The sequence below is a fragment of the Nicotiana tabacum genome, chromosome 23 (genome assembly GCF_000715075.1).
Source record: "Nicotiana tabacum cultivar K326 chromosome 23, ASM71507v2, whole genome shotgun sequence".
Classification (NCBI taxonomy): Eukaryota; Viridiplantae; Streptophyta; class Magnoliopsida; order Solanales; family Solanaceae; genus Nicotiana; species Nicotiana tabacum.
In genome coordinates, this window is record NC_134102.1 from 144611435 (window position 1) to 144638971 (window position 27537).

The window sequence follows — 27537 nt, forward strand, 5'->3', positions numbered from 1 at the left end:
AATGAACAAAATATACATGACCCCGAGCGAAGTGGGGCTCACCTAGTCAGTTGGGAAGAGAGTGTGTCGCTATCACTAATTAGTACAGCCTGCTGTGGAACCACCTATATCCATGAAAGATGCAGTCCCTCCAAAAAAAGGGACGTTAGTACTGTCGAATAGTATTAGTATATATGACTAAACACCCTCTCATAAGAACGAACAGTAATGCAAGTTAGGACAATCATGATATTAATTAAAGCCTCAAGCAGTTACCAAATATCAAATTAGGAATGCGATAAAGTTTCAAGTAAATTTCCACATTTTAAGTTGGTAGACCTTTAGTACCGATATACCACTGTTAAAATTTTTTATTACAATTTCCAATATACTCACCACTATGTGTGGGGCATGGAATGCAATCACGACCCGATCGGCTAGGCCATCTCATGTGAGACATCATCCTTTTTTATCAATCATCCTGTTTCATATTTCATGCACATCTCTTCATTTTATTAGCACTAGTGGTCACAATTGTATTATTTCTCTTGGCATGTTGGTCGTGTTTTATATTTCACATTGTGCATTACGTATTTCGTATTTCATGTTTCATATTTCGTGTACACCTTTGTACTTTCAACCTTCATCATGGACTTTCCAATAACAAGGCATTTCTATTCAAGAAATTTAAGCACACATATGAGCAAATAAGAGTCTTAAGCGCATTACCGTTTCTTACACAATTTTCATTAGCTTTCACTTGAAACACAACTTGAAGTCAAGGCATTTAGATATGCAACCCATACTTTGAACACATTCTCAAATAGTAGTACAACATAACAATAACATTTGAATTACATATTCATCACGGATGTCTTTTAACACCATCTTATCTAGGTAATCGATTCAAAATAACCAATTCGGGACTTACATTGATATCGTTTGGTTCAATTTTAAGAGAAGAGTTTAGCCAACATACATCACTTGAGCTTCTTTAGACTCTAAAATGTCTCAGCATTCTAAGCAACTTCGATTTATTTTAGAAATGTAACAAATTGAATCAAAATTAGGAAGATGATCATGGCTCTAGCTCATTCAAGCATTTTATCAAACACTAGGTGCATATTAAGGTTTCATTGTTCTTTAATGGAGGATTTCATCTTCCCACAACCCATGCCTTGACATTTTTAGGTCAACAATCTCCCTCATCCCTTGATAACACATGCATGCAAAATAAACAACTCCCATACCCATGAATTATCTTACTAATTGCCCATTTCTAGTTAAATTTCAAAATTAAGTGTTAGGGTGTAAAATCTTACCTCTAGGATGAAGACCTAGTGTGCTTTCCTTATTAATATTCCAAGATTTGAGTACGAATTGGTGGATGAAGATTAGGAACTCCTTTTCTCACTCTATGACACTCCCTCTCTCTAGAAATATATGTTTTTCTCCTTTAAAATGATCCCCAAGGGAGTTTTATTAGAATGGAGCCGGGTTAAAAAATTAGAAAAAAAGGAGCCCCTACAAAGGTCTGTGGTCGCATATGCGACCGCATAATGCTTTGTGGTTCGTGAAATGGTCCTTCGGAACTGGGCACCACTGCCTGGGTATGCGGCCATTTTGTGGTCACATAATTGGCCACGAAATGATATCCAAAAGTTGCCCACTTGACTGCCTCACTCCGTGGCCATTTTGCAGCCTGCAAAGTGATTCTGCAGCCGCATAGTGGGTCGTAGAAATGCCTTTTTCTGCAAATCATTTTCCTTCAGCTCCCTAGCGTACTGTTCAACCCATAATTCCGTACCGCGACTACCATTAACACATACACCTACCTCGGCACCACGAAACCCCAGGTTTAGGTAAACGTTTACAAGGCCTCACAAATACAATAGTTTATGGGCTTTTGGACGATGTGGTTCATGCTAGGATCTCTTGCTGTGATCTTTGGTTTAGGATCATAGTGTACCGGCAAGGAGAATTGTTAACTTGAAGGCAAGTTGAGGAGGATTCGAAGAAATTGGTCAGCTTGGTAGTGTAGGGTCAGCATAGTAATAAAGGTAATTGGTTCCTTTGGTGTGGTGATGCTTTACCAGTGTTTTGTGCCAATACACTTGGGTTTGACGGCTTGCGTGACTTGGTTAAGTTGGAAAAATTTGGTTCTGATTGTTTAGTTATGTGTGGACAAGTTTCGAATAGTTCTTGATAGTGTCGAGGATGGCTTGGGCTGGATGTATGCCAACGACATAATGAACATGTTGTGTGTTATAATATTTCTCTTGTATGGGGTCACGAGTTATAGATAGCATGGATGGTTTTAGATGTTTAGAAGAATGCTAGCATTATCTGGTACAACCTAAGAAGGGTGCATACTCCAAAAGGCGCATTGTGCTTTGACTTGTAGATGCCTGACATGTATTATGCTAATGACCCAATTGATTGAATACTGATGGTCAGATTTATCTATGTGGCAATAAAGAATTATGGAAGTATTTCTCATGGAACGATTGTGTATGATGAATATGCCAGTAATTTGAATAATGTAGTTGGGATCGGGAGATTATGTTATTCTAGGGATTTGAAGACGAAGAGGATTCTCAAAGGCATGTGTTATAGATCCATTATTGTGCAAATTTCTATTGTTATCTACCTATTTTGGGAGGATCAAAATTTATTTGGAGGCCATTAGTGGGCCTAATGAGAGTGTATATTCTACATCGGGTCGGATTTGTCTACCCAACACAGTTATTGTGGATGGATGTGTTATCGTTTGGAGTGGAGGTTATTCGTGTTCTGATATGTTCCATATGTTACTCTCATATGCTATGATGGGTTGTGATCTTTTGATTACTTTTACCTGATGTGATTCTGTTGGGGGCCTTGTGGAAAAATTTGAGGGAGATAATTCTCGGGGTGTTGAATGGTTGATTGCGCCTTGGTTGTGGTCTGTCTATTTGTGGTATATTGTGCTATCCATTTTTCCATTGTTATGGTCGTGCACTTCGCGCGTTTGTTGTTGATATGTATATGGTTGTTGATAGTGAGCATCACGACTCGACGTATCCTATGTGTACAGGTGTTTCGATTGGGTCACACATCATATCAGAGTTATGTTGAGATATGATCCTTTGGGCTTAATTCTTGTGTTGTTTTTCTCCCTTGTGTGATGGCTTCATTCCATTGCGCTTCATAGTGGTATCTATTGAGCTTGCGGGGTGGTTCTCTCATTTGATTCTCTTCAGTTATTGAGTACATCGAATTTGTCGCTTGTTTGGTGCACTTATTGCATGGTGTGCGACTCTAGGTAGGATTTATGTGGCATATTGGTAGAGCAGTTTGTATTGGATGAGGTGAAGTTATCGGGCCCGAATGTAGTGCCATCAGATTTGATTAAGCTATGTTTGGAACTACAGTGTCTTTAGTCAACCTAGATTTTGGCTTTGGTTCTCGTCAAGCAAGAAAGCTCCATGACTAGTTGATGTGATGGGGGTTATGCATTTCTGTGTGTTTCTTTCATCATTGGTTGTGTTCGAAGATTTGGAACAAGGTTTTTATTGATAGGATGTTAGATACCGGTACAATATTTGATATTTGAATGACTATTGTTGTCAGAAGCTATGGCTATGTGTATCTAAGTAATGTGGAATATCATTTTAATACACTTGGGATATGGTTACGGCTTGATGCAGCTTAATACTGACTTATACAACATATAGATGCGAGAATCGTGTCTCATAATTAATTTGGGAAGTTGGAGATTGGGTTCTAAGGGTTATGAGCTAATGTTAAAGTAATGATCATCAGTTAGATTATGTTGTCAAACTTATATAGATTGGGATGAAGTGCGATCACCCATGTGTATGGGCATGGTGAGTTTATACTGTGACTTGATGGCTTTGGGATGATTCTTCGCACATTCGAGGATCAACATGTTTAAGTAGGGGAGAATGTATTGACCCGACAAGTTGTTATGAGAATTTGTATTCAGTTAAGTGGTTTGAGGTCATGCATAGAAATGTATGGTGTATTATGACTTATGTGTATCGTTTGTTTTGGTTCCTCAGTAGTTCGTTATTGATTTAGAAGAATGATTCTCAACAAGGAAGCTTTAAGTTAGAAGAGTTAACCAAGCTTGATTTTTCTGTATTTGACCTCGGGACAGAGTTTTTATTATTCCAATAGGGACATATGGTAATTTTGGACTTAGTCATATGCCTGAAATTGGATTCGGAGGTTTCTAGGTTGATTTGGTACTTTTGGAGAAAGTTGACAATTTGAAGGTTTAGAATTTTCCTAAGTTTCCATGGTTTGACTTTATGTCTATCGGGATCGGATTTTGGTTTTGTGTCTTTGTACGACTCCATTTTTTCATTTGGAACATGCCTGCAAAATTTGGTGTCATTCTAATTTTGTTTAGTAGGAATTAGACGTATGTTGTCTTTTTGCAATTGTTAAGTTTCATTGTAATTTTTGTGTGTTATGTTGTCTGATTCATGGTTTTGGACGTTATTTTGGTATTTTGATCGTGCAAGTGAGTTCGAATGATGATTATATACTTGTGCAAATGGTTGGAGTGGAGCCCTGAGGGCTCGGGTGAGTTTTGGACGCGTACCGGAGCGTTTGAGAGAGGTTAGGATTTTTGTAGGTTTTTGTTCTTTGCATTTGTGAGGAAATGGTTGCATTTGTGATTACCGCATTTATGAGATCCTGCTCGCTTTTGTTATGTTGCGTTAGGGGACCAACTTTTGCAGTTATGGAACTAATATCGCATTTGCGATGGGTTCTGAGTTCGTATATGCGAACCCCTGATCGCATTTGTAATGGGGAGCTGGGATTGGAGCAGACCGCTTTTGTGATTGCTTTCTTGCACTTGCGAGCCTGCTAGGTTTGCATTTGCAGGCCAGTTGTCTCATTCACGATAGGCTCTTTGCATTTGCGATGCTTGTGTCGCATTTGCGAACCTCTTGTCGCAAATGCGATATCTGCAGCTGATTACATGTAGTGTATTTCGGGACTTAGCTTCATTCATCACATTTTTGAGCCTTATTGGGTAAGTGATTTTGATCCTTTTTTATTACATAACATGATCATTTAGGAGATTTAACATCTAATCCATGAAATTTGAAGAGAAGTTTTTGGAAATTTTTTCAACAACAACAACCCAGTAAAATCCCACAGATGGGGTCTGGGGGGTTAGAATGTACTTAGACCTTACCTCTACCCCAAAGGGGTAGAGAGGCTATTTCTAGGAGACCCTCAACTCAAGAAGAAACAAATAGACAACAGAGTCTGTAACAGCAACAAAAATCAGAAAAATAATATAAGCATCATAGAAAAAAGAAAATAGATGGAAAAGTAATAACAACAACCAGTAATAACGCCACAGTATAGTGAAAAAATGGAAAAATAGTGCGGAGATAACATACACAACTAATAGTCCAAGACAATACCCTAAGAGACTAATCCCCCCTTCAGAACGAAGGAGAAAAATGCTCGACTCCTTCCTAACCGTCAGCCCTAATGTTCGACCTCCACACCTTCCTATAAAGAGCCATGTCCTCGAAACTCTAAAGTTGAACTGGTCATGCCTAATCAATTCACCCCAATACTTCTCAGGCCTCCTTCAACCTCTTCTAATAACCGCCAAAGCCAACCGCTGAAACCTCCTAACCGGATCATCTTGGCTTCTCATCTGCACGTGCCCGAACCATCTAACCCTCACTTCCCGCATCTTGTCATCTATGGGAGCCATGCCCAACATCTCCTGAATATCTTCATTCCTAATCTTATCCAACCTAGTGTGCCCACACATCCATCTGAACATCCCCATCTCTCCTACTTTCATCTTCTTGATATGGGAATTATTGACTGACCAACACTCTACCCCATAATATATGGCCAGTCTAGCCACCTCTCAGTGGCACATTCTTGTCACACAATACTGCAGATGATAACCTTCATTTTATACACCCCACCCCTATATGATGCGTGACATCCTCTTCTATCTCTCTACCCCCTGGATAATTGACCCAATGTATTTGAAACTACCTCCCTTGGAGATGATTCGTGAGTCAAGCCTCACGTCCAAGTTTGCTTCTTACATCACGTCACTGAACTAGGACTCCAGATATTCTATCTTAGTCCTACTCAACTTCAAACCTTTAGACTCGAGGGTTTGTCTCCAAACCTCCAACCTCTTATTAACGCCGCCTATCGTCTCATCAATCAAAACTATATCACCAGCAAATAACATACAGCAAGGCACCTCCCCTTCTGTATATGATGTAATAAGCTCGTATCTTTACAAGACTCAGAGGGTCTCCCTTAAGTACTACAAGGAAAGACTAGCTGAGGAAATAAGGAAGAAAGCATCAACTTAAGCATAGTAACTTGAAGAAGAAATGGTCTTGCAACAACAATCTCACTACAACATTGGATGCACTCTATAAGAAAGTGGCACCTATCGTGACTAATGAACGGAAGTCAAAAGTGATATTTGAAATCATATGAGTTACAAGGAATTCCAGTATTCATGGGCACTAAGATAAGCTAAGTATCCATACAGCAAGTGGCAGAATGACCAAGAAAAGTAATTGCTTACATTTAAAGACAACTAAGAAGGCAGGAAGGAAGTTTATGGTACAAGCAAGTTAAAGGAAAGTTACAAGTAGTTTGAATAGATATATGTAGGTCGCAAGCTAAAGTACGGTAGAGCAACAAGGTTTCAGCTAGATAGGAGTAAGGATTAGAAAAGATGAGTGAGAAGGTGACAAGAATAGGTAAGTCCTTCGGATTAAGACCATCAAAATGAGAGAGTTGATGGTTCCCTTAAGCTATAAAAAGCTAAGTATAGCCTGAATGAACTCAGAGGAGTCTAAGACTATGAGCAATTAGAAAAGATGAAATGTTGCCCTGGTAGTAGAATAAGGGTGTAATTGTGATAGATAAGAGGAGGACATTTATGCCTTTGATTGAGTAATGATTTTAAAAAATGGATATCATGAATTGCAAAGATTAGAATACCCCCTGTAAAATGAAATACATTGGCATACTATGAACTAAGGTTATTGATGTATAGTATCGCCCCTAGGTGGATCATGAAAATCACATCAAATGTTCCCCGATGCGACTTGTACCCTAGTGACAATGTATTACATAAGAGGTTTCAAGTTATCAGTGGTTAATTATGGATCAACATTAAGCTGAAGCAACAATGGATGGATAAATGTTACAAAGTATGAGATGAGATTAGGCCATCAGTCTTAAGATGAACAGTGATGAGAAAGCATTAGAGGACTTCGATTTATACACATAGGATAAGCTGCAAGAGAGTAACCTGGAGTTGGGCAGTAGATCTCGGTAATAATAAACTGAAGCAAGTGTTATGGTATATTATAACCGACCTAGATTTAGTAAATCCACAAGCATAGATAACTGAGGCTATGAAACAAGATATAGAAATAGTCGTAAGTTCGACAAAGTACCAAGCAAAGGACTTCAGTATACCTATAGATGCCTAGAAGGATATCTTGTCATAGTTCTATATATGTTCACAAAGTGCGGCCTAGAGATTGGCTAAAGGCTGGAGGAAAAAGAAGAGAAGGGCCACATAGTCGCACATACAAGGACACAGTCATACAGGATGCATGATAGAAGGTAACAATAGTTACTAGATTAGATGAATTCCGACCACAAGTCATGGTGTGAGAAAGAGGCCTAAAGGGAGGAATGCCCTAGCCTTCGGATTTATTCACAGAACAGTTGCATAGATGGAAAGGACAGTATTAAAGTATTCGTAAGAGTTATAGGTTTTGAGACTGATAAGCGCATAAGTCAACATTTGAAGATGAATGTTCCAAAGGGGGGAATGATGTTACCCCCCCCCCCCCCATGTTTTCATACGTGAGAGTACATCGTAAGACAATTGATGTAAGCTCAGAAATGAGATTATATTTGAAAGAACATAAAGTAAGTTAATTATTTTACCTTGGAGGTTACCAATATTTAAGATCATGAATAAAAAGTACAAAGAGGGTTGGATGGCTTAGAAGCTAAACAAAGTTGGGAATGTTATAACATGTACTTTTGGGATGAGACTAGGGTTATTAACATGATAAAGAGGTTATGTTATGATTTATTTTAGTCATATGATAGTCTTCTGTTATGTTTTGAAGCTAAGCGAGTTCTGGAACAAAAGTTGGCAAAGTTCATCAAACATTACATTCATAAATGTAAGGAAAATTAGGTCAAAATAGCGGAGCTCTTATCCCAATATACAAGAAATTACGGGATTCTGCACCTAAAAATTTGAATATTTATGATTCTAGTTTCTAACACATTAAAGTGTTTGTCGATACGACATCAGAGTATAGAGATATTCGCATTTACGCGAGACTGCACTAGCAGCTCCCAATGGGACCTACTTAGGTGGTGGACGAACCTTGAACATTTTAACGGGGTTGGATGCCTCATTTTTGGCTATTTTCGACCAAGGAAATTTCCCAAATTCTCTGAACACCTCTCTAACAACTCTCCAAGGTTCCAAGTCTAATCCAAGGTGATTTTACCTAGATCTATCCTCAAAAGTTAGCCTAAGTGAAGAAAAGGGTCTCTATGGTGTTGTGATGCCATTAAGGGTGCTTGTTAGCTAAGGAAAGCTTTGGTTCGAGTTTTTTCTAATTATTTAAGGTATGTATAACACTCTATTTCTTGCATTTAAGCTTATATATGCGTTGGTTAAGCTATTTGGATAAAGAATTACAAGATATAACTTGAAGTTGTATAAGAAGTTGTTGTCTCTTATTGGACTATTTTGGAGTTGTGTATATGACTTTATATGGCTGGAAATGTCGCGGAATGGCTTGGTTATAATGTTCATATTGTTGTTATGCCGGTAAATATTTTTATTATGTTGATGATGTTTTAAATAGGAGAATAAGCAACCACACAGTACCTAGAAGTTGTCCATATTGTTGTAATATCTTGTTGGGTTGTTTGATGTTACTTTTATGATGGATATAAGGTTGCAATGTCAAGCCAATATATGTTTTTATATTTTGGACTATTTTAAGGTGTTTTAAGTATAAGGGAGATGGTAAAAAGAGTTGGGGTTTGGTTCCAATCCAAGCTTACCGCTCGTCGTGTTAAGTAGTAGTTCTGTTGGTGACATTTGTGCACTTGTTGTTGTGTAGGGTGAATTATGTTGTTGGGCTGCTCGGTATGTTGTGGTGCTGAAAGTATATAGTTGAAGGTCGTATGTGATCTTGTTGTTTTTATGGACATTGGGAAAGAAAGGAAAACAAGGGAGATGCTGCCCATTTTAATAATAAATAAGCTTGTCGTTCGTTGTACGATAGTTGCATCTTTCGTAGCTTAACGATAGCATTATTATCATTGTTGTAGATTAAAGTGCGATGAGACGTTTTAAACATGGTCACTGGATAGACTGTGATAAGGCATGTTAAGGCTATCTCTTCTTTCCTTTTAGCATGAACCACATGATACAAAGGAAACGAGCAAACATGCAACTTTCACAAATGACTCTATTCTTACAAGTAATAGGGGTGACTATGTTCTTGATTCCCCCTGTGTCCTATTATTATATCGTTTGTTCATGGGTCTTAGAAAATACATAAGTTGATAAATTTTATTTCATGATATTAAACGAAGGCATATTTAGCTTAGGACATTCCGAAAGATCTTATTGACTTACTTCATTATGCATTGCATTTAGATATACATGTGCATTGACCCATGACCAGATGGCATTATATACACGTATATTATATTAATATATGGTATGGGGAAAGGTTATAGTGTTATATATGCACCAACCACTTGATCAACTGCCATACATCTATGATTTCACCCATTGAGGCCGAGATGATTCGATGGGATGCCCTCAGAGGCTTGATGATATTATGTATGCATATACCTATGCATGATATGAAATTTATACCCATATACATGACACTATGAAGATTTTATGATTACTGAGGTATTCAGACTTACAAATCGAGTCCTTTACTCCATATTTCTTTCACGTCTTTTATATACTTCTTTTCATGCCTTACATACTCCGTACTTTATTAGTACTGAAGTCCGTTTTGCCTGGGGACACTGCGTTTCATGCTTGTAAGTCCCGATAGACAGATTGATAGTCCTCCTAATAGGCTATCTACTCAGTGGAAGGTGTTGGTGCACTCCACTTGCTCCAGAGTTGCCTATTTGGTCAGTATGCTCTGGGCATGTATTGATTGGTATAGCAGGGCCCTGTCCCGACCATTATGATTTTTATGCACTCTTAGAGGCTTGTAGACCGATTTCATGTATATGGGTACTTGTATGGATTTGTCGTCCTATGTTTTGAGTGTACAAATGTTCATGACGGTCTTATAGGCCCTTTTGTCACATGTATAAGTTTCTATATCATGATGGATTGTCCTATGTCGAGTATTCCTTTACATTTTATTCTGGTTATTTCACGACGGACCTTCTGTCCTATTTACCCATGATGGTGTGATAAGAAAGATATGTTACATTGGTACTCGGTTAAGTAAGGCATAGGGTGACCTTCGCGGCCCTTTGATTTGGGTTGTGACAATAAGGCCTTCTAAAGAGCCATCTAAATACTCGATAGGTAGCTGTTGTTGTAGGCGAACTCTGCAAGCAGTAGAAACTGATCCCATGCACCCCCGAAATCCATAACATAGGCACATAGCATATCCTCCAAGATCAGAATGGTGCACTTGGACTGCCCGTCTATCAGGGGTTTGAAATGTTCTACTCAACTCAACTTGTGTGCCTAACTCACGCTGCACAGCACTCCAAAAATACAACGTGAAGAGCATTCCTTGATCGAAGATAATGTACGCCGGCACACCATGGAGATGAACAATCTCACAGATATAGATCTGAGCTAGAGGCTCTAAAGAATAGGTAGGCATAACCGGAATGAAGTGTGCAGACTTAATCAGTCTATCCACAATAACCCACACTGCGTCAAATTTCTTCAAAGTCTATGGGAGCCAAAAAACGAAATCCATGGTAATACGATCCCACTTCCTCTCTGGAATCTTAAGTCTCTGAAGCAAATCACCCGACCTCTGATGCTCACACTTCACCTGCTGATAACTCAAACACCGAGCCATATACTCTACTATGACTTTCTTCATTTTTCTCCACTAATAGTGCTGACTCAAATCCTGGTACATCTTGGTGACACCTGGATGAATGGAATACCGCGAAGTGCGAGCCTCCTCAAGGATAGACTCATGAAACCCATCTACATTGGGCACACATATTCGGCCCTACATCCGTAAAACCTCATTGTCTCTAATAGAAACCTCCCTGGCATCGCCGTTATGCATTATATCCTTAAGGGAAAGAAAATAGGGGTCTTCATATTGACGCGCTCTAATGTGCTCATACAGAGAATACCGAGAAACCACGCACGCAAGTGTCATGCCCCAAACTCAAGGTACGCGATCGGCGCTCAACCGAGATAACCCGACCGAGCAAGCCTGTACATTACCTTCTACCCAAACTTATTCAAGAATAACAGTAAAATCCAATTCATTAATTAAGCGGTGAGAGGAATCAAGTAAATAACAACTAAAACTCGTTATCAGTAGTTACATCATTTATAAGTTTCAAAATACATACACTTTCACAGTTTGATGTGGAACATGTGATTCAATTACAATATTACCAATTTGACTTTCCCCATACCAACATACCATCCATGCTATGTCTACGGAGCCTCTATTAGATACAAAAGAGTATAATGATAGTGCCCGCAACAAGGCTTCGTTTATACCTCAAAACATGGTGATAAAATGAACAAAAGATACGTGACCCCGAGTGAAGTGGGGCTCACCAAATCAGCGGGGAAAAAAGTGTAGTGCTATCGCTGATCAGTGTCACCTGCTGTGGAACCATCAACATCCATTAAAGATGCAGCGCCCCCGGCAAAATGGACGTTAGTACTGTTGAATAGTACTAGTATATATGACTAAACACTCTATCAAAGAAACGAGAAGTAATGCAAGTAAGGACAGTCATAATATCAGTTAAAGCCTCAAACAATTACCAAATATCAAATTAGAGATAAGATAAGTTTAAAATAAATTTCCAAATTTTAAGTTGGGAAATCTTTGGTACTGGTATGCCACTATTCGCAATTTCGATTACGATTTCCAACAGAGTTACCACCATGTGTGTGGCATAGCATCCGATCACGACCAGATCAGCTAGGACGTCTCATGCGAGACATCAACCAAATCAAAATTTCAATTACCATTCTAACACAATCACCACCATGTGTGCGGCATGGCGTCCGATCACGACCCGATTAGCTAGGCTGTCTTATGAAATACATCAACCAAATCACAATTGCAATTACAAATCTAACACAGTCACCGCTATGTGTGCGGCATGGCTTCTGATCATGACCCGATCGGGTAGGCCGTCTCATGTGAGACATCACCATTTTCTATCAATTACCTCATTTCATATTTTTGCACATCTCTTAATTTCATTGGCACTAATGGTCACAATTGTATTATTTCTCTTGGCACATTTATCGTGTATCATATTTCACATTTCGCAATACGTGATTCGTATTTCATGTTTCGTATTTCATGTACACCTTTTTACTTTCAACCATCATCATGGACTTTCCAATAGCAAGGCATTTCTATTCACAATATTTAAGCACACATTTGATCAAATAGGAGTTTTAGGCACATTACGATTTCTTACACAAGCTTTCATTAGCTTTCCTTTGAAATAACACTTGAGGTGAAGGCATTTATATATGCAAGCCCTACTTTGAACACATTCTCAAATAGTAGTACAACATAACAATAATATTTGAATTACATATTCATCACGGATGTCTTTTTACACTAGCTAATCCGGGTAATCGATTCACAATAAGCAACTTAGGACTTACATGGATATTGTGGGGTTAGATTTTAAGAGAAGAGTTTAGCCAACATACCTTACTTGACCTTCCTTAACTCTAAATGTTCCAGAAACCTTAGCAACTTCAATGTATTTTAGAAAATTAGCAAATTGAACAAAAATTAGGAAAATGATCATGGTTCTAGCTCATTTGAGCATTTTATCAAGCACTAGGTGTACATTAAGGTTTCAATGTCCTTTTATGGAGGATTCCTTCATCCTACAACCCATTCTTTACTATTTTAGATCAACAATCTCCCTACATCCCATGATAAATCATGCATGCAAAATAAGCCACTCTCATACCCATGAATTATCTTACTACTTGCCCATTTATAGTTAAATTTCGAAATTAAGAGATAGCGTGTAGAATCTTACCTTTAGGATGAAGACCTAGTGTGCTTATCTTGTTAATTCTTCCAAGATTTTGAGTAAGAATTGGACAATAATTGATTGCGGAACCCTCTTTCTCTCTAAAGCCTTTTCTCTCTCTCCAAATATTAAGTTCTCCCTTTAGAAATGGTCCATAGGGTCTAAATAAAGAAATGGGGTCGGGTTGTAACAACCCAAAAATGAAGCTCCAAAATGGGATCTGCGGTCGCATATGCGACCTCATAATGCTTCTGCGGTCCGCGAAATAGCCCTCCGAAAGTGGGCTGGTCTGACCGACTCTGCGGCCGTTATGAACCGCAGACCTGTTCTGTGATCGCATAATGTGCCGCAGAACCTCCCTCCACAAAATTTCCAAGCTGGCTCTGCGATCAATTTGCGGTCCGTGAAATCATTTTGCGGTCGCATAATGGGCCGCAAAATGACATCCAAAATGGCCCAAATGACTGCCTCACTCTACGGCCATTTTGTGGCCTGCAAAGAGATTCTGCGGCCGCATAATAGACTTTAGAAATGCCCAATTCTGCCAAATATATTCCTCCAACTATACATTAACACATATGCCTACCTCGGCACCACGAAACCTCGAGTTTTTTTAGGAAACTATTTACGGGGCCTTACAACAACAACCCTACTAGGCTTCGAAAAATCAGGTATCGCAAACTGATTAGCAAAGCCTGAACATACATGGCTAGTGGTCTCTCTGTTGCTGCAAAAAAATGTCAAATTGCCCATACACGGAGCCTTTGTACTCAAGGCATGGACCACCGCATTGGCCTTCTCGGGATGATACAAAATGGTGATCTCATAGTCTTTCAGCAACATTAACCATCTTCGCTGCTCCAAAATAAGGTTCTTCCTCTTGAACATATATTGGAGACTCTGATGGTCGGTATAGACCTCACATGGAACACCATATAGATATTGCCTCCAAATCTTCAATGCGTGAACAATAGAAAAACATTGGCCTTCTCGGGATGATACAAAATGGTGATCTAGTAGTCTTTCAGCAACTTTAACCATCTTCCCTACTCCAAATTAAGGTTCTTCCGCTTGAACAGATACTGGAGACTCCGATGGTCGGTATAGACCTCACATGGAACACCGTATAGATATTGCCTCCAAATCTTCAATGCGTGAACAATAGATACCATTTCTAAGTCATGCACAGTGTAATTCTTCTCAAGAACCTTCAACTGTCGAGACGTGTAGGCAATCACCCTACCATATTGCATCAATACCGTGCCTAGCCCAATACGTGATGTATCATAATATAAAGTGTAATACCCGAAACTTATAGGTAACACCAGCCCTGGGGCCGTAGTCAATGCAGTCTTGAGCTTCTGAAAATTCACCTCACACTTATCGGACCATCTGAAAGGAGCACCCTTCTAGGACAATCTAGTCAAAGGTGCAGCAATGGACGAGAATCCCTATACAAAAAGACGATAACTACCTGCATCCATTGAAGATGCAGCACCCCTAACAAAAAGGACGTTAGTACATATGGAATAGTACTAGTATGTAAAGCTAAATGTCCTCTTACGAAATAGAACGCCAATGAAAGAAGGGGAAACATCATGGAAGCAACAAGTAACAATCAATGATATCCAAATGCCAAGTTTAAACATAACAATTTTAAAAATACAAAAATAATATATAGTTTTGGTTGGGAGATCATTAGCACCGATATAGCACCGTGTTTTTATCACAGAGTCTAATCACGCCCGATCGACTAGTCCATCTCCCCACTGACAATGTGATTTGACATTTGATGGGAAAAAGGTGTTACCAAGAGTAGTACCACCATGTGCGCAGCATGGTGTCCGATCTCCACCCGATCGGCTAGGACGACTTGCCACATATGTTGTATGGGTTGTCTTTCCAATTCACAACTAATATCAATCTCATCCCAAATAAGGGGAATAAACACAATCCACCACAATCCACCCCTACACTAGCACGTGTAGTTTCGGGCGTGGGTCATATGAACCACCCTTCCTCAGATTGCTAATGATACTCTCAAAAATATTTGTTTATGTTTTTGCACACAAGATAACATAAATGCAAATGTATTCACCTCATCATCTTTCACATTGTATAAATCCTAATTAGTACTTTCAACCACTCATAACAACAGTATTTCCTTGGCTCTTTTAGATATTCACAAGTTTATTTATTCATGGCACGGTGGCCGTCTTTCATGTTCCACACTTCCATTTCTTTCCTATCGTGTATCACCATCAATAATATCAACATATATAATATTTTTGAAATCACAACTTTAAGTTCATTAGAAATGAATAATTTAAACACAATAGATTTCTTTCCAATAAATAGAGGAAAATGATTGGCAAATAAAGTGCAAGTTAAAATCACAGAGGAGTAAAACACCATTTATTCTTGAAATACTTTTCCCAAAAAGGGCAATACACAATTACAACTCACTTCTATCACTTTCAAGCATCTTTATAGATTATTAACTATATGAGTATTCGAAATCAATGTTTTAAGTATATATATGAGTTTTAGACGCATGGAGTATTCTTTCCATGTTAAGCATAATCGACTTTCATTGGAAACACGACCAAGAGTCATAACATTTTAATACACATATCTAACTTTTAACATGTTCCAGAAGGATAACATAATATGATAAGAGCATCCGAAACATATTTTGAACACATATATTTATATATATAAATATCTTTCGACACAAGGTTCATTCGGAATAGTCGAATTTATTAGGAACTTGAGCCAAGCATACTTGAAACTTGTGGAAACATCATGTAATTCAATTCAAAGCGAGTAGTTTAGCCAACATACCAGAAATTCACCCCTTAATAGTACTACGATGGTCCACCACACTAAACAACTTTAATCTACAACAATGCAACACATTTGTACCAATATTATTTTGATTTCTATACTTTAAGTCATTTAGACTTTTTATCAAACATCTAACGTGAATATCTTTCAACAACCTCCATCAATGGAATTTCTTCACCTAACAACCACCTTCCATACGAATGATTCACCTTACCATCGTCTCTAGGCCATCCACAACTTTCATTTGCAAATGCATGCCCAATAATTCACAACAAAACCATCAATATCATTAATTAAACCATTTTACAATCTCTACAACACCAACACAACCCAGGTTCGGCACTTATGGCTTCAAATCACCATCCCATAAGTCCTAACATATATTTCAACCATAAATAATCACCATAAAGTAGTTAGAGTTGGTAGACATACCTCTTGTAGTGAGACTCTTGAAAATTTCAACTTGTAGTGTTCTTGACCAATTTGGGGATTTGAATGGAAATCTATGGATCTTAAAGATTAATCCTAGGTAATATAAGTGTTCAGGAGTAGTAATCAACTCAAAATTACTCCAAAAACATTACCTTGGTTCATGGGAGGGAAGTATAGGATGGGTTCCCCTTGATATGCAACCCTTAGCTCAAAGAAATGACTTAGCCCCTCTCTCTACTCAACCTTGGGGGTATTTATAGGGCTCCTACGTGCACGGCCGTGCACCTGATCAAGTGACCGCACATCTGGTTGTGCACATAAGTTGGAAACCTCCTTATATGCGTGGTCGCGCATCTCGGCGCGCATATGGCATACGTCTGGCAAAATGGCCATAACACTCTGTAGAATATCCAAATGACAAATGGTTTGATGAGTTGGAAAGTAGACTCAAAGCGTTTTAATTTCGTAGGTGTAGCACCACCTAAGTTATTATATTTTCGGAGTGGCATTCATTTGAAGTTGGGTCTTGTGCTAATTGAGACGTCCTTTCCACTTAATGTATCCAACTTGTTCCACACAAATTATTGCAATTCATAAAACTCCTTAGTATGATCTAACACACCTTAAACATATACTTTCATTTCAAAATGATGTGGTTCTATCCCATCGGTCTCCTTTAATACTCGAATACATTATGCTCAAATTCCGCTGGCACACATTAAAATCTTAAATCATTAGGAAATTGTAACGGGGCCTTACAATCACCCCGTAATTCCAATTATATTAAGAGAAAATCTAAGTAATATTAGACCTAAATTTTAAGTAAAATTATGAATGTAACTTGCGACAACTTTTGTCCATTTTTGTTTCCTAACTCGTTTAACTTCGAAATTAACACACGACTATAATATGACTAAAATACCGCATAATACCACCTCCTTATCATATTAATCACCCCAAAAGTATGGATTATAAGATTCTCAACTTGCCGTTTCGACAAAAAATATTTTCTTCGATTTGTTTAGCATCTTGGTACTTGAAGTTCATGATATTAAATATTTGTAACCTCTAAAGTAACATGATTAACTAACTTTATGTACATTCAACGATGATCTACTTTCCAAGCATACATCACCTGACTTACGATGTACCTTTACACAGGAAAACATGGGATGTAACGTCCTTCCCCCCTTTGGAACATTCATCCTCAAATATTGACTGATGTGGTTATCAGTCTGATAACCTATAAATCTTACGAATATTGTTATATTGTCCTTTCAATCTAGGCAAATGTTCTACGAATAAATCCAAAGGCCAGGGCATTCCCCCCTTCAGGCCTCTTTCTCACACCATGACCTGTGTTGAGAATTCTTCCAATATCATAACTGTTGCTACCTTCTGTCAAGCAGCATGTATGACTATGTCCTTGTACGCACACCTATGCAACTTTTTTCTCCTTTTTCTTCCAGCTTTTATCCAATCATTCTAAGCCACACTTTGTGAACATATCATAACTATGATAAACTATCCCTCTGGGCATTTTATAGGTGTACTGATGTTCTTTGCTTGGTGCTTTGTCAAACTTACGGTTATTTCTATATTTTCTTTCATATCCTCGATTATCTTATGGTATTTCTGCATCTTGGCAAGTTATATGATACCATAACACTTACTTCGGTTAATTATTACCGAGGTCTGTTACCCAACCCCTGGTTACTCTTTCCCTATTTATCCTGTATGTATAAATCTAAGTCCATTAATGATTCCATATTCTGTTCATGTTAAGAATGACATCCTATTCTCATCCTAATTCACTCAAAATACTAATTTAACATACTTTATATACCTTACTATCATGGTCATGTGTAATATAGCTTTGACCGTATTTTATCCCAAAATGTCAAACATGTTTGCCAAAATACCAACACTTCTAGTTCAATTCCAAACATCAAACACCACCCACACTATGTCTACGGAGTCTCTAAGTACAACAAAAGAGTAGAATGGAAATGCCGACGATAAGGCCCCGGCTATACCTCAAAGCACAAAATACAACATCAAATGACATAAAGCCTAGAACAGAGTAGGGCTTACCAAAACCTACTGAGTATAGAGTAACTGCTAACGAGGATCAAGAGCGCCCGTTGATGAACTACATGCATCCACTGAAGTACAGCACCCCCGGCAAAAAGGACGTTAGTACATATGGAATAGTACTAGTATGTAAAGCTAAATGTCCTCTTACGAAATAGAATGCCAATGAAAGAAGGGAAAACATCATTGAAGCAACAAGTAATAATCAATGATATCCAAATGCCAAGTTAAAACATAACAATTTTCAAAAGATGAAAATAATATATAATTTTGGTTGGGAGACCATTAGCACCGATATAGCACCGTATATTTATCACTTAGTCTGATCACGCCCGATCGACTAATCCATCTCCCCATGGACAATGTGGTTTGACATGTGATGCAAAAAAAAGGTGTTACCAAGAGTAGTACCACCATGTGCGCAGCATGGCATCCGATCTCCACCCGATCGGCTAGGCCGACTTCCCACATATGCCATGTGGGTTGACTTTCCAATTCACAAGTAATATCAATCTCATCCCAAATAAGGGGAATAATCAGAAACCACCACAATCCACCCCAACACCGACACATGTAGTTTCGGGCATGGGCCATATGAACCACCCTTCCTTAGTTTGCTAATGATACTCCCAACAATATTTTCTTTTGCTTTTGCACAAAAGGTAACATAAATACAAATGTGTTCATCTCATCATCTTTCACATCGTATAAAACTTAATTAGTATTTTCAACCAGTCATAACAACAGTATTTCCTTGGTTCTTTTGGCCATTCACAAGTTTCTTTATTCATGGCACGGTGGTTGTATTTCATGCTCCACACTTCCATTTCTTTACTCTCATACATCATCATCATTAATATCAACATATATAATATTTTTTAATTCACAACTTTAAGTTCATTAGAAATGAAGACTTTAAACACAATGTGGATCTTGGAACATTGGGACGTTGACGAGGAAGTCTATAGAGTTAGTTAAGATTCTTCAGAAGAGGAAGACCAACATAGCATGCGTTCAGGAGACTAGATGGAAGGGTACTAGGGCACGAGATGTAGACGGGTTTAAAATATGGTACTGAAGAAGTGCTGGTGGTAAGAATAGGGTAGGTATTTTAGTTGACAGGGAACTCAGAGAGCTCGTGGTTGAGGTTAGTAGGGTAAATGATAGGTTAATGAGTATTAAGCTTGTAGTTGGTGGGTTTACTGTAAATGTGATTAGTGCATACGCTCCTCAGGTAGGTTTGGACCAGGAGTCAAGAAGCGATTCTGGCAGGATTTGGATGAGATGGTGCGTAGTATCCCGCACACAAAGAAGCTGTTCATTGGCGGAGATTTCAATGGCCATATTGGGGCTAGTGCTAGGGGTTATGATGATGTGCATGGCAGGTTCGGTTTTAGGGATAGGAATGAGGGAGGTAATTAACTATTGGATTTTTTTAGGGATTTTGATTTGGTTATAGCTAACTCGAGTTTTCCGAAGAGGGAAGAGCACCTGGTCTCTTTCCGGAATTCAATGGGCAAGACTCAGATTGATTATCTTCTCGGCAGGAAATGCGATAAAGGTCTGTGCACTGATTTCAAGGTCATCCCAAGTGAGTACTTCACGACCCTACATAGGCTCCTAATTATGGATCTGGAGATCAAGAGGAGTAGAAAGAAGAGGACGGTGTACAGGAAATCGAAGATCAAGTGGGGTAACTTGACCAAGGACAAAGCTCAGGAGTTGGGGGAGAAGTTATTGGCTATGAGGGCTTGGATGAGTAGGGGGGACGCGTCTGGTATATGGTTCACGACTGTGAATTGCATTAGGGTTGCTGCTAGAGAGGTCTTAGGGGTCACGAAGGGCTCTCTCGGGGGTCATAGAGGGGACTGGTGGTGGAATAGAGAGGTCCAAGGTAAAGTGGAAACTAAGAAAACTGCTTATTTGAAGCTAGTAGAGAGTACAAACGAGGAGGAAAAAAAGGTCTTATCGGGAGTGTTACAGAAAGGCAAAGAAAAAGGCAAAGTTAGCAGTTACGATGGCTAAAAATGTGGCGTTTGTTCGTTTGTACGAGGAGCTCGGGGGCAAAGGCGGGAACATGAAGTTGTACTGGTTGGACAAGGTGAGGGAGAGAAAGGCCCGTGACTTAGACCAAGTAAAGTGCATCAAGGATGAGGATGGGAAAGTATTGATGGACGAGGCACTTATTAGGAGACGATAGCAGATATACTTCCATAAATTGTTGAATGAGGAGGGGGATAGATGCATTGTGCTGGGTGAGTTAGAGCACTCCGAGAGCCGGCGGGATTTTGGGTACTGTAGGCGGATTACGGTAGAGGAGGTGGAAGGGGCGATGCGTAAGATGTGCAGGGGCAGAGCGACGGGGCCAGACAAAATCCCGGTGGAATTCTGGAAAAGTGCGGGGCGAGCAAGTTTAGAGTGGCTCACTGGGCTGTTTAATGTTATTTTTAAGACGAAGAAGATGGACGAAGAATGGAGGTGGAGCACGATGGTTCCGCTTTACAATAACAAGGGTGATATCCAAAATTGTAACAATTATAGGGGTATCAAGCTGTTGAGTCACACTATAAAGGTTTGGGGTTGCACCAAGGATCGGCTCTTAGCCCGTTTTTATTTGCCTTAGCGATGGATGTACTGTTGTGACACATCCAAGAGGAGGTGGCTTGGTGCATGCTATTTGCCGATGATATAGTGTTGATTAATGAGATACGAAGCGGAGTTAACGCGAGTTTGGAGGTTTGGAGACAGACCTTGGAGTCTAAAGGTTTCAAATTGAGTAGAACCAAAACAGAATACTTGGAGTGCAAATTTTGTGATGGGACCCATGAAGCAGACGTAGATATAAAGCTTGATTCTCAAGTTATCCCCAAGAGAGCGAGTTTTAAGTATCTCGGGTCTATTATCCAAGGTAACGGGGAGATTGACGAAGATGTCACACATCGCATCGGAGCGGGATGGATGAAGTGGAGGCTCGCTTCCAGTGTTTTATGTGATAAGAACGTGCCGCTAAGACTTAAGGATAAGTTTTATAGAGTGGTGGATTGACCAGTTATGCTGTATAGAGCTGAGTGATGGCCAGTCAAGAACACCCACGTCCAGAAGATGAAAGTAGCAGATATGAGGATGTTGAGATGGATGTGTGGACGTACCAGGAGAGATAAGATTAAGAATGAAGTTATCCGAGACAGAGTGGGAGTAGCCTCCGTGGAGGACAAGATGCGAGAGTCGAGGCTTAGATGGTTCGGACATGTTAAGAGAAGAAGCATTGATGCCCCTGTTAGGAGGTGTGAGAGATTGGCCATGGCGAGTTTGAGAAGAGGTCGAGGTAGGCCTAAGAAGTACTGGGGAGAGGTAATTAGACAGGACATGGCGCTGCTTCAGCTTACTGAGGACATGACCCTTGATAGAAGGGTGTGGAGGTTGAGGATTAAGGTAGAAGGTTAGTGGGTAGTTTTTAGTTGCTCACCGATAGTGTTAGTAGCACGCTTGTCCCTTCATATTCTTAGATTTTTATTACGTTATGTAGTTTTGTTCGCCTCAGGTATTGTATCTCTTGTTGCTAGTATTTGGTACTACTTATCCTTTATATCTTCCTTTTTCTTTTCTCTTCTCCCTTTCTTCCTTTCTTGCTATCCACTTCTTCTTATTACCCTTCCTGATCCGAGGGTCTATTGGAAACAGCCTCTCTACCTTTTAGGTAGGGGTAAGGTCTGCGTACAGACTACCCTCCCCAGACCCCACCTGGTGGGAACATACTGGGTTTGTTGTTGTTGTAGATTTCTTTCCAAGAAATAGAGTAAAATGATTGGCAATAGAAGCGTAAGTTAAAATAATAGAGGAGTAACACACCATTTATTCTTGAAATACTTTTCCCAAAAAGGGAAATACACAATTACAACTCACTTATATCACTTTCAAGCATCTTTATAGATTTTCAACTATATGAGTATTCGAAATCAAGGTTTTAAGGATATATATGAGCAATAGGAGTTTTGGACGCATGGAGTATTCTTTCAAAGTTAAGCATAATGGACTTTCATTTGAAACACGACTAAGAGTCATCACATATTAATACACATATCATACTTTGAACACATTCCCGAAGGATAACACAATATGATAAGAGCATCTGAAAAACATTTTGAACATATATATATATATATATATATATATATATATATATATCTTTCGACCCAAGGTTCATTCGGAATAGTTGAATATATTAGGAACTTGAGCCAACCATACTTGAAACTTGCGGAAACATCACGGAATTCAATTCTAAGAGAGTAGTTTAGCCAACATACCTGAAATTCGCCCTTTAATAATACTACGATGGTCCACCACACTAAACAACTTCAATCTACAACAATGCAACACATTTGTACCAATATTATTATGATTTCTATACTTTAAGTCATTTAGACTTTTTATCAAACATCTAACGTGGATATCTTTCAACAACCTCCTTCAATGGAATTTCTTCACCTAACAACCACCTTCGATACCAATGATTAACCTTACCATCATTTCTAGGCCATCCACATTTTCCATTAGCACACGCATGCCCAACAATTCACACCCAAACCATCAATCTCATTAATTAAACCATTTTACAATCTCTACAACACCAACACAACCCAGGTTAGGCAACTATTGCTTCAAATCACCATCCCATAAGTCCTAACATATATTTCATATATAATTAATCACCATAGAGTAGTTAGAGATGGTAGACATACCTCTTGTAGTGGGACTCTTGAAAATTCCAACTTGTAGTGTTCTTGACCAATTTGGGGATTTGAATGGAAATCTATGGATCTTCAAGATTAATCCCAGTTAATATAAATGTTTAGGAGTAGTAATCAACTCAAAATTTCTCCAAAAACATTACCTTGGTTCGTGGGAGGGAAGTATCGGATGGGTTCCCCTAGATATGCAACCCCTAGCTCAAAGAAATGACTTAGCCCCTCTCTCTACTCAACCTTGGGGGTATTTATAGGGCTCCTACGTGCGCGGCGATGCACCTGATCAAGTGACCGCACATTTGGTTGCGCTCATAAGACAGAAACATCCTTATATGCGCGGTCGCGCATCTTGGCGCGCATATGGCATAGGTCTGGTAAAATGGCCATAACATTCTGTAGAAATATACAAATGACAAATGGTTTGATGCATTGGAAAGTAGACTCAAAGGGTTTTAATTTGGTAGGTATAGCACTAACCTAAGTTATTATATTTTCGGAGTGGCATTCGTTTGAAGTTGGGTCTTGTGCTAATTGAGACGTCCTTTCCACTTAGTGTATCCAACTTGTTCCACCCAAATTCTTGCCATTCACAAAACTCCTTATTATGATCTAACACACCTTAAACATATACTTTCATTTCAAAATGATGTGGTTCTATCCCATAGGTCTCCTTTAAAATCTTAAATCATTAGGAAATTGTATCGGGGCCTTACAATCACCCCGTAATTCAATTACATTAAGAGAAAATCTAAGTAACATTAGACCTAAATTTTAAGTAAAATTATGAATGTAACTTGCGATAACTTTTTTCCACTTTTGTTTCCTAACTCATTTGACTTCGAAATTAACACACGACTATAATATGACTAAAATACCTCATAATACCACCTCCTTATCATATTAATCACCCCAAAAGTATGGGTTATAAGATTCCCAACTTACCTTTTAGACAAAACTTATGTTCTTCGACTTGTTTAGCATCTTGGTACTTGAAGTTCCTGATATTAAATATTTGTAACCTCTAAAGTAACATGATTAACTTACACTATGTACATTCAAAGATGATCTACTTCCCGAGCATACATCAACTAACTTATGACGTACTTTTACACGGGAAAACATGGGGTGTAACGTCATTCCCCCTTTTGGAACATTCGTCCTCAAATGTTGACTAATGTGGTTATCAGTCTCATAACCTATAAATCTTATGAATATTTTTATATTTTCCTTTGAATCTAGGCAACTATTCTACGAATAAGTCCAAAGGCTAGGGCATTACCCCCTTCAGGCCTCTTTCACACACCACGGCCTGTGTTACGAATTCGTCCAATATCGTAACTATTGCTACCTTCTGTCAAGCAGCCTGTACAACTATGTCCTTGTATGCACACCTATGTGACTTTTTTCTTCTTTTTCCTCTATCTTTTATCCAATCATTCTAAGCCTCACTCTGTGAACACCAATTTAACATACTTTATATACCTTACTATCATGGTCATGTGTTACATTGTATGGCCCTAGTCAATAAATACGGAGTATTATAGCTTTGACCGTATTTTATCCCAAAATGTCAAACTTCAACAAAACTCATTTTCTTTGATTATTTATCCTCTGAACTTCAGGACACTTACCTATCACTAGTTATAAATTGCATAAATACGTATAACCTCAAAAGTAATCTCATTCCCGAGCTTACGTTGATTAACTTACGACAAAACTTTAACGTACAAAAGAGCGGGATGTAACATCCTCCCCCTCCCCCTTAGAAACATTAGTCCTCGAATGTTTAAACTTTCCAGATCTGCATGACATACTCAGCAATTCTAAATGTATATACCGTCCTGGGTTATACTCCAATGAAACAACTATCGTGCTTTCATGGGGTTAGGACACCCTCCCTCCTTAAAACTACTTCCTAATCCATTGGTCACCTATGAGCTTGTTAATCAATCTTCTAGGCGCTGACACCTTTAGGTTGTAAACTTATCAAACGAATTCTTAACTTTCTATTTCATTATTCTAACTTCCCCAAAATGTCGTGTACTATCCACGGTTTCCTCCCTAGGGCATTATAGCAATCAAAGTTCTAACTTCTTAAGGTGCTAAATCACTCCCCTCTCCTCCCTTAGTCCTCGAATGTTAAGTCTTAGAGACCTGTGTAAATTTTGCCAGGGTCTTCTCTGTAAACTGAACTAAAACCCATATCTTATTAGCCTGCTAGAGCAGTGTTGTAGTCCCGTTACTTCTACTCTGGTCCCTCCTTTACATTTTACAATCATAGTCTATTGCTCCTGGAATAACATTTATTCTTGTATAACAAATAATATGTTTCCTCCTAAGCTCATAATATAGGAAATTTTAGTGGAGGGATTAATGTACCTCTAACCATCCTGCCTCGATCCTATATGAGAGCTTCAATCGAACACACTTCGAAGCGGAATCCTCACATCCTTATCATCCACCTTCATCCTCTTGGCCTAACAACTCTCCTATTCATTCGCATATTCCATGACATACACAGACGAACCCTGATTAACGAACTCTGAAGATTATGAACTATTTGGCTTGTCAAAAGAGCTAGTGTCCGTAAATACCCTGACATTATTTTCAGCCTGGGGGTGACCCGGCTATGCCGATCCCTTCACCACTCCCTTGATACCCCGATCAACTGGCCCTGATAACAATACTAAGGGCCTTGGTGATGTCGAACTCCTCTCACCCCATTTGTTGTTGGAAAAATCTAAACTATTGTGACTCATATGGATCCTCAGATGGATCCTCGGATTGATCCTCCTCAATAAAAACCATGATTTTCCACGGGTTTGACCCGTACTAGTGACTGGCGCATATTGTCTAGTACTAATAGGCATCACTGAGAACATAAATAAGATAGAGATTAGTGCCAAAAAAGGCTTACATGTTTGAGGATTGTAGAAATTCTTCGCGGCTCAGAATCTTTGGGTTGAACAATGCACTGGAAAGTGAAGGAAAAATTTGGCCAAAAAAATGTATTTCTACGGCCCACTATGCGGCCGCAGAATCACTTTGCGGACCGCATAATGGTTGCAGAATGAAGCCGAGGTGAGGCAGTTTGGCGATAGTCTACAATGCATTATACAACTGCAGACCAGTTCGGTGGTGCATTATGCGACCGAAGAATAGGTCTACGGGCCGCGCAGACCCAAGTAGATTTTTTTCAGTTTTTTTGGCACCAATTCTGCGATCACATATGCGACCACATATCAGTTCTTCGATCGCATACCCTGTTCCGGAGCTTCATTTTGGTGTTTTTATAACCCGACCCTACTTCGTTAAATAGACAATTTGTACTATTTTGTTAGCTAAAATCTGATATGTTCAGAGTGAGAGACTGATCTTCAACAAATTGTCCTTCAATTCTTGCTCGAATCTTTGTTGACTAACAAAGAAAACCCACTAGGTCTTCATCTTATAGGTAAGATTCTACACCCTAACCCCTAATTTCGAAATTATCTGAAAATGGGTAATTAGCAAGATAACTTTTGGGTATGAGAGTTGTTTATTTTACATGCATGTGTTATCAAATGGGTGTAGGAATATTATTGAACTAAAAATGGTAGAAAATGGGTTGTGGGATGATGGAATCCTCCATAAAAGGACATTGAAACCTTAATGCACACTTAGTGTTTGATAAAATGCTCAAATGAGCTAGAACCATGATCATGTTCCTAATTTTGGTACAACTTGTTATATTTCTAAAATAGATTGAAGTTGCTAAGAATTCTGGAACCTTCTTTAAGAATTGGAACCTCAATATCCTTGTAAGTTCCAAGATATTTATTACAAGGTGAGTATTCCGAATAAGTTTTGTGACAAAGATATATGTTCAATTCGTGTTTCAAATGCTCTTCTCATATTGTATTATAAATTGAGGATGTGCTCCAAATTATGGATTGTGTATCTACGTGTTATGATTCCAAGTTGTGATTTATGTGGAAAACTATTATGCCAAATTGTGTAAAGATTGTGATTGGGGTTACACCTCCACCCGCATATATTGGGGTGAGGCGGTAGGGCCGCTTTGTGTATGATTTTGGTATTGTTGTTGCACCACCACCTACTT

The 27537-nt window shown here is 38.9% G+C and overlaps 1 protein-coding gene across 1 annotated transcript in view; it reads left to right on the forward strand.

Annotated features, from left to right (window-relative positions):
* The window catches only part of LOC142177415 (uncharacterized), a 95672-nt gene extending 74957 nt beyond the window's left edge, over positions 1 to 20715 (forward strand). Inside the window, exons 2-3 of the mRNA XM_075245905.1 lie at positions 19925 to 20104; positions 20150 to 20715. Coding sequence (XP_075102006.1) covers positions 19925 to 20104; positions 20150 to 20715 — 746 coding nt within the window. The remainder of the gene's footprint in view (positions 1 to 19924; positions 20105 to 20149) is intronic.
* The last annotated feature ends 6822 nt before the right edge of the window (positions 20716 to 27537 follow it).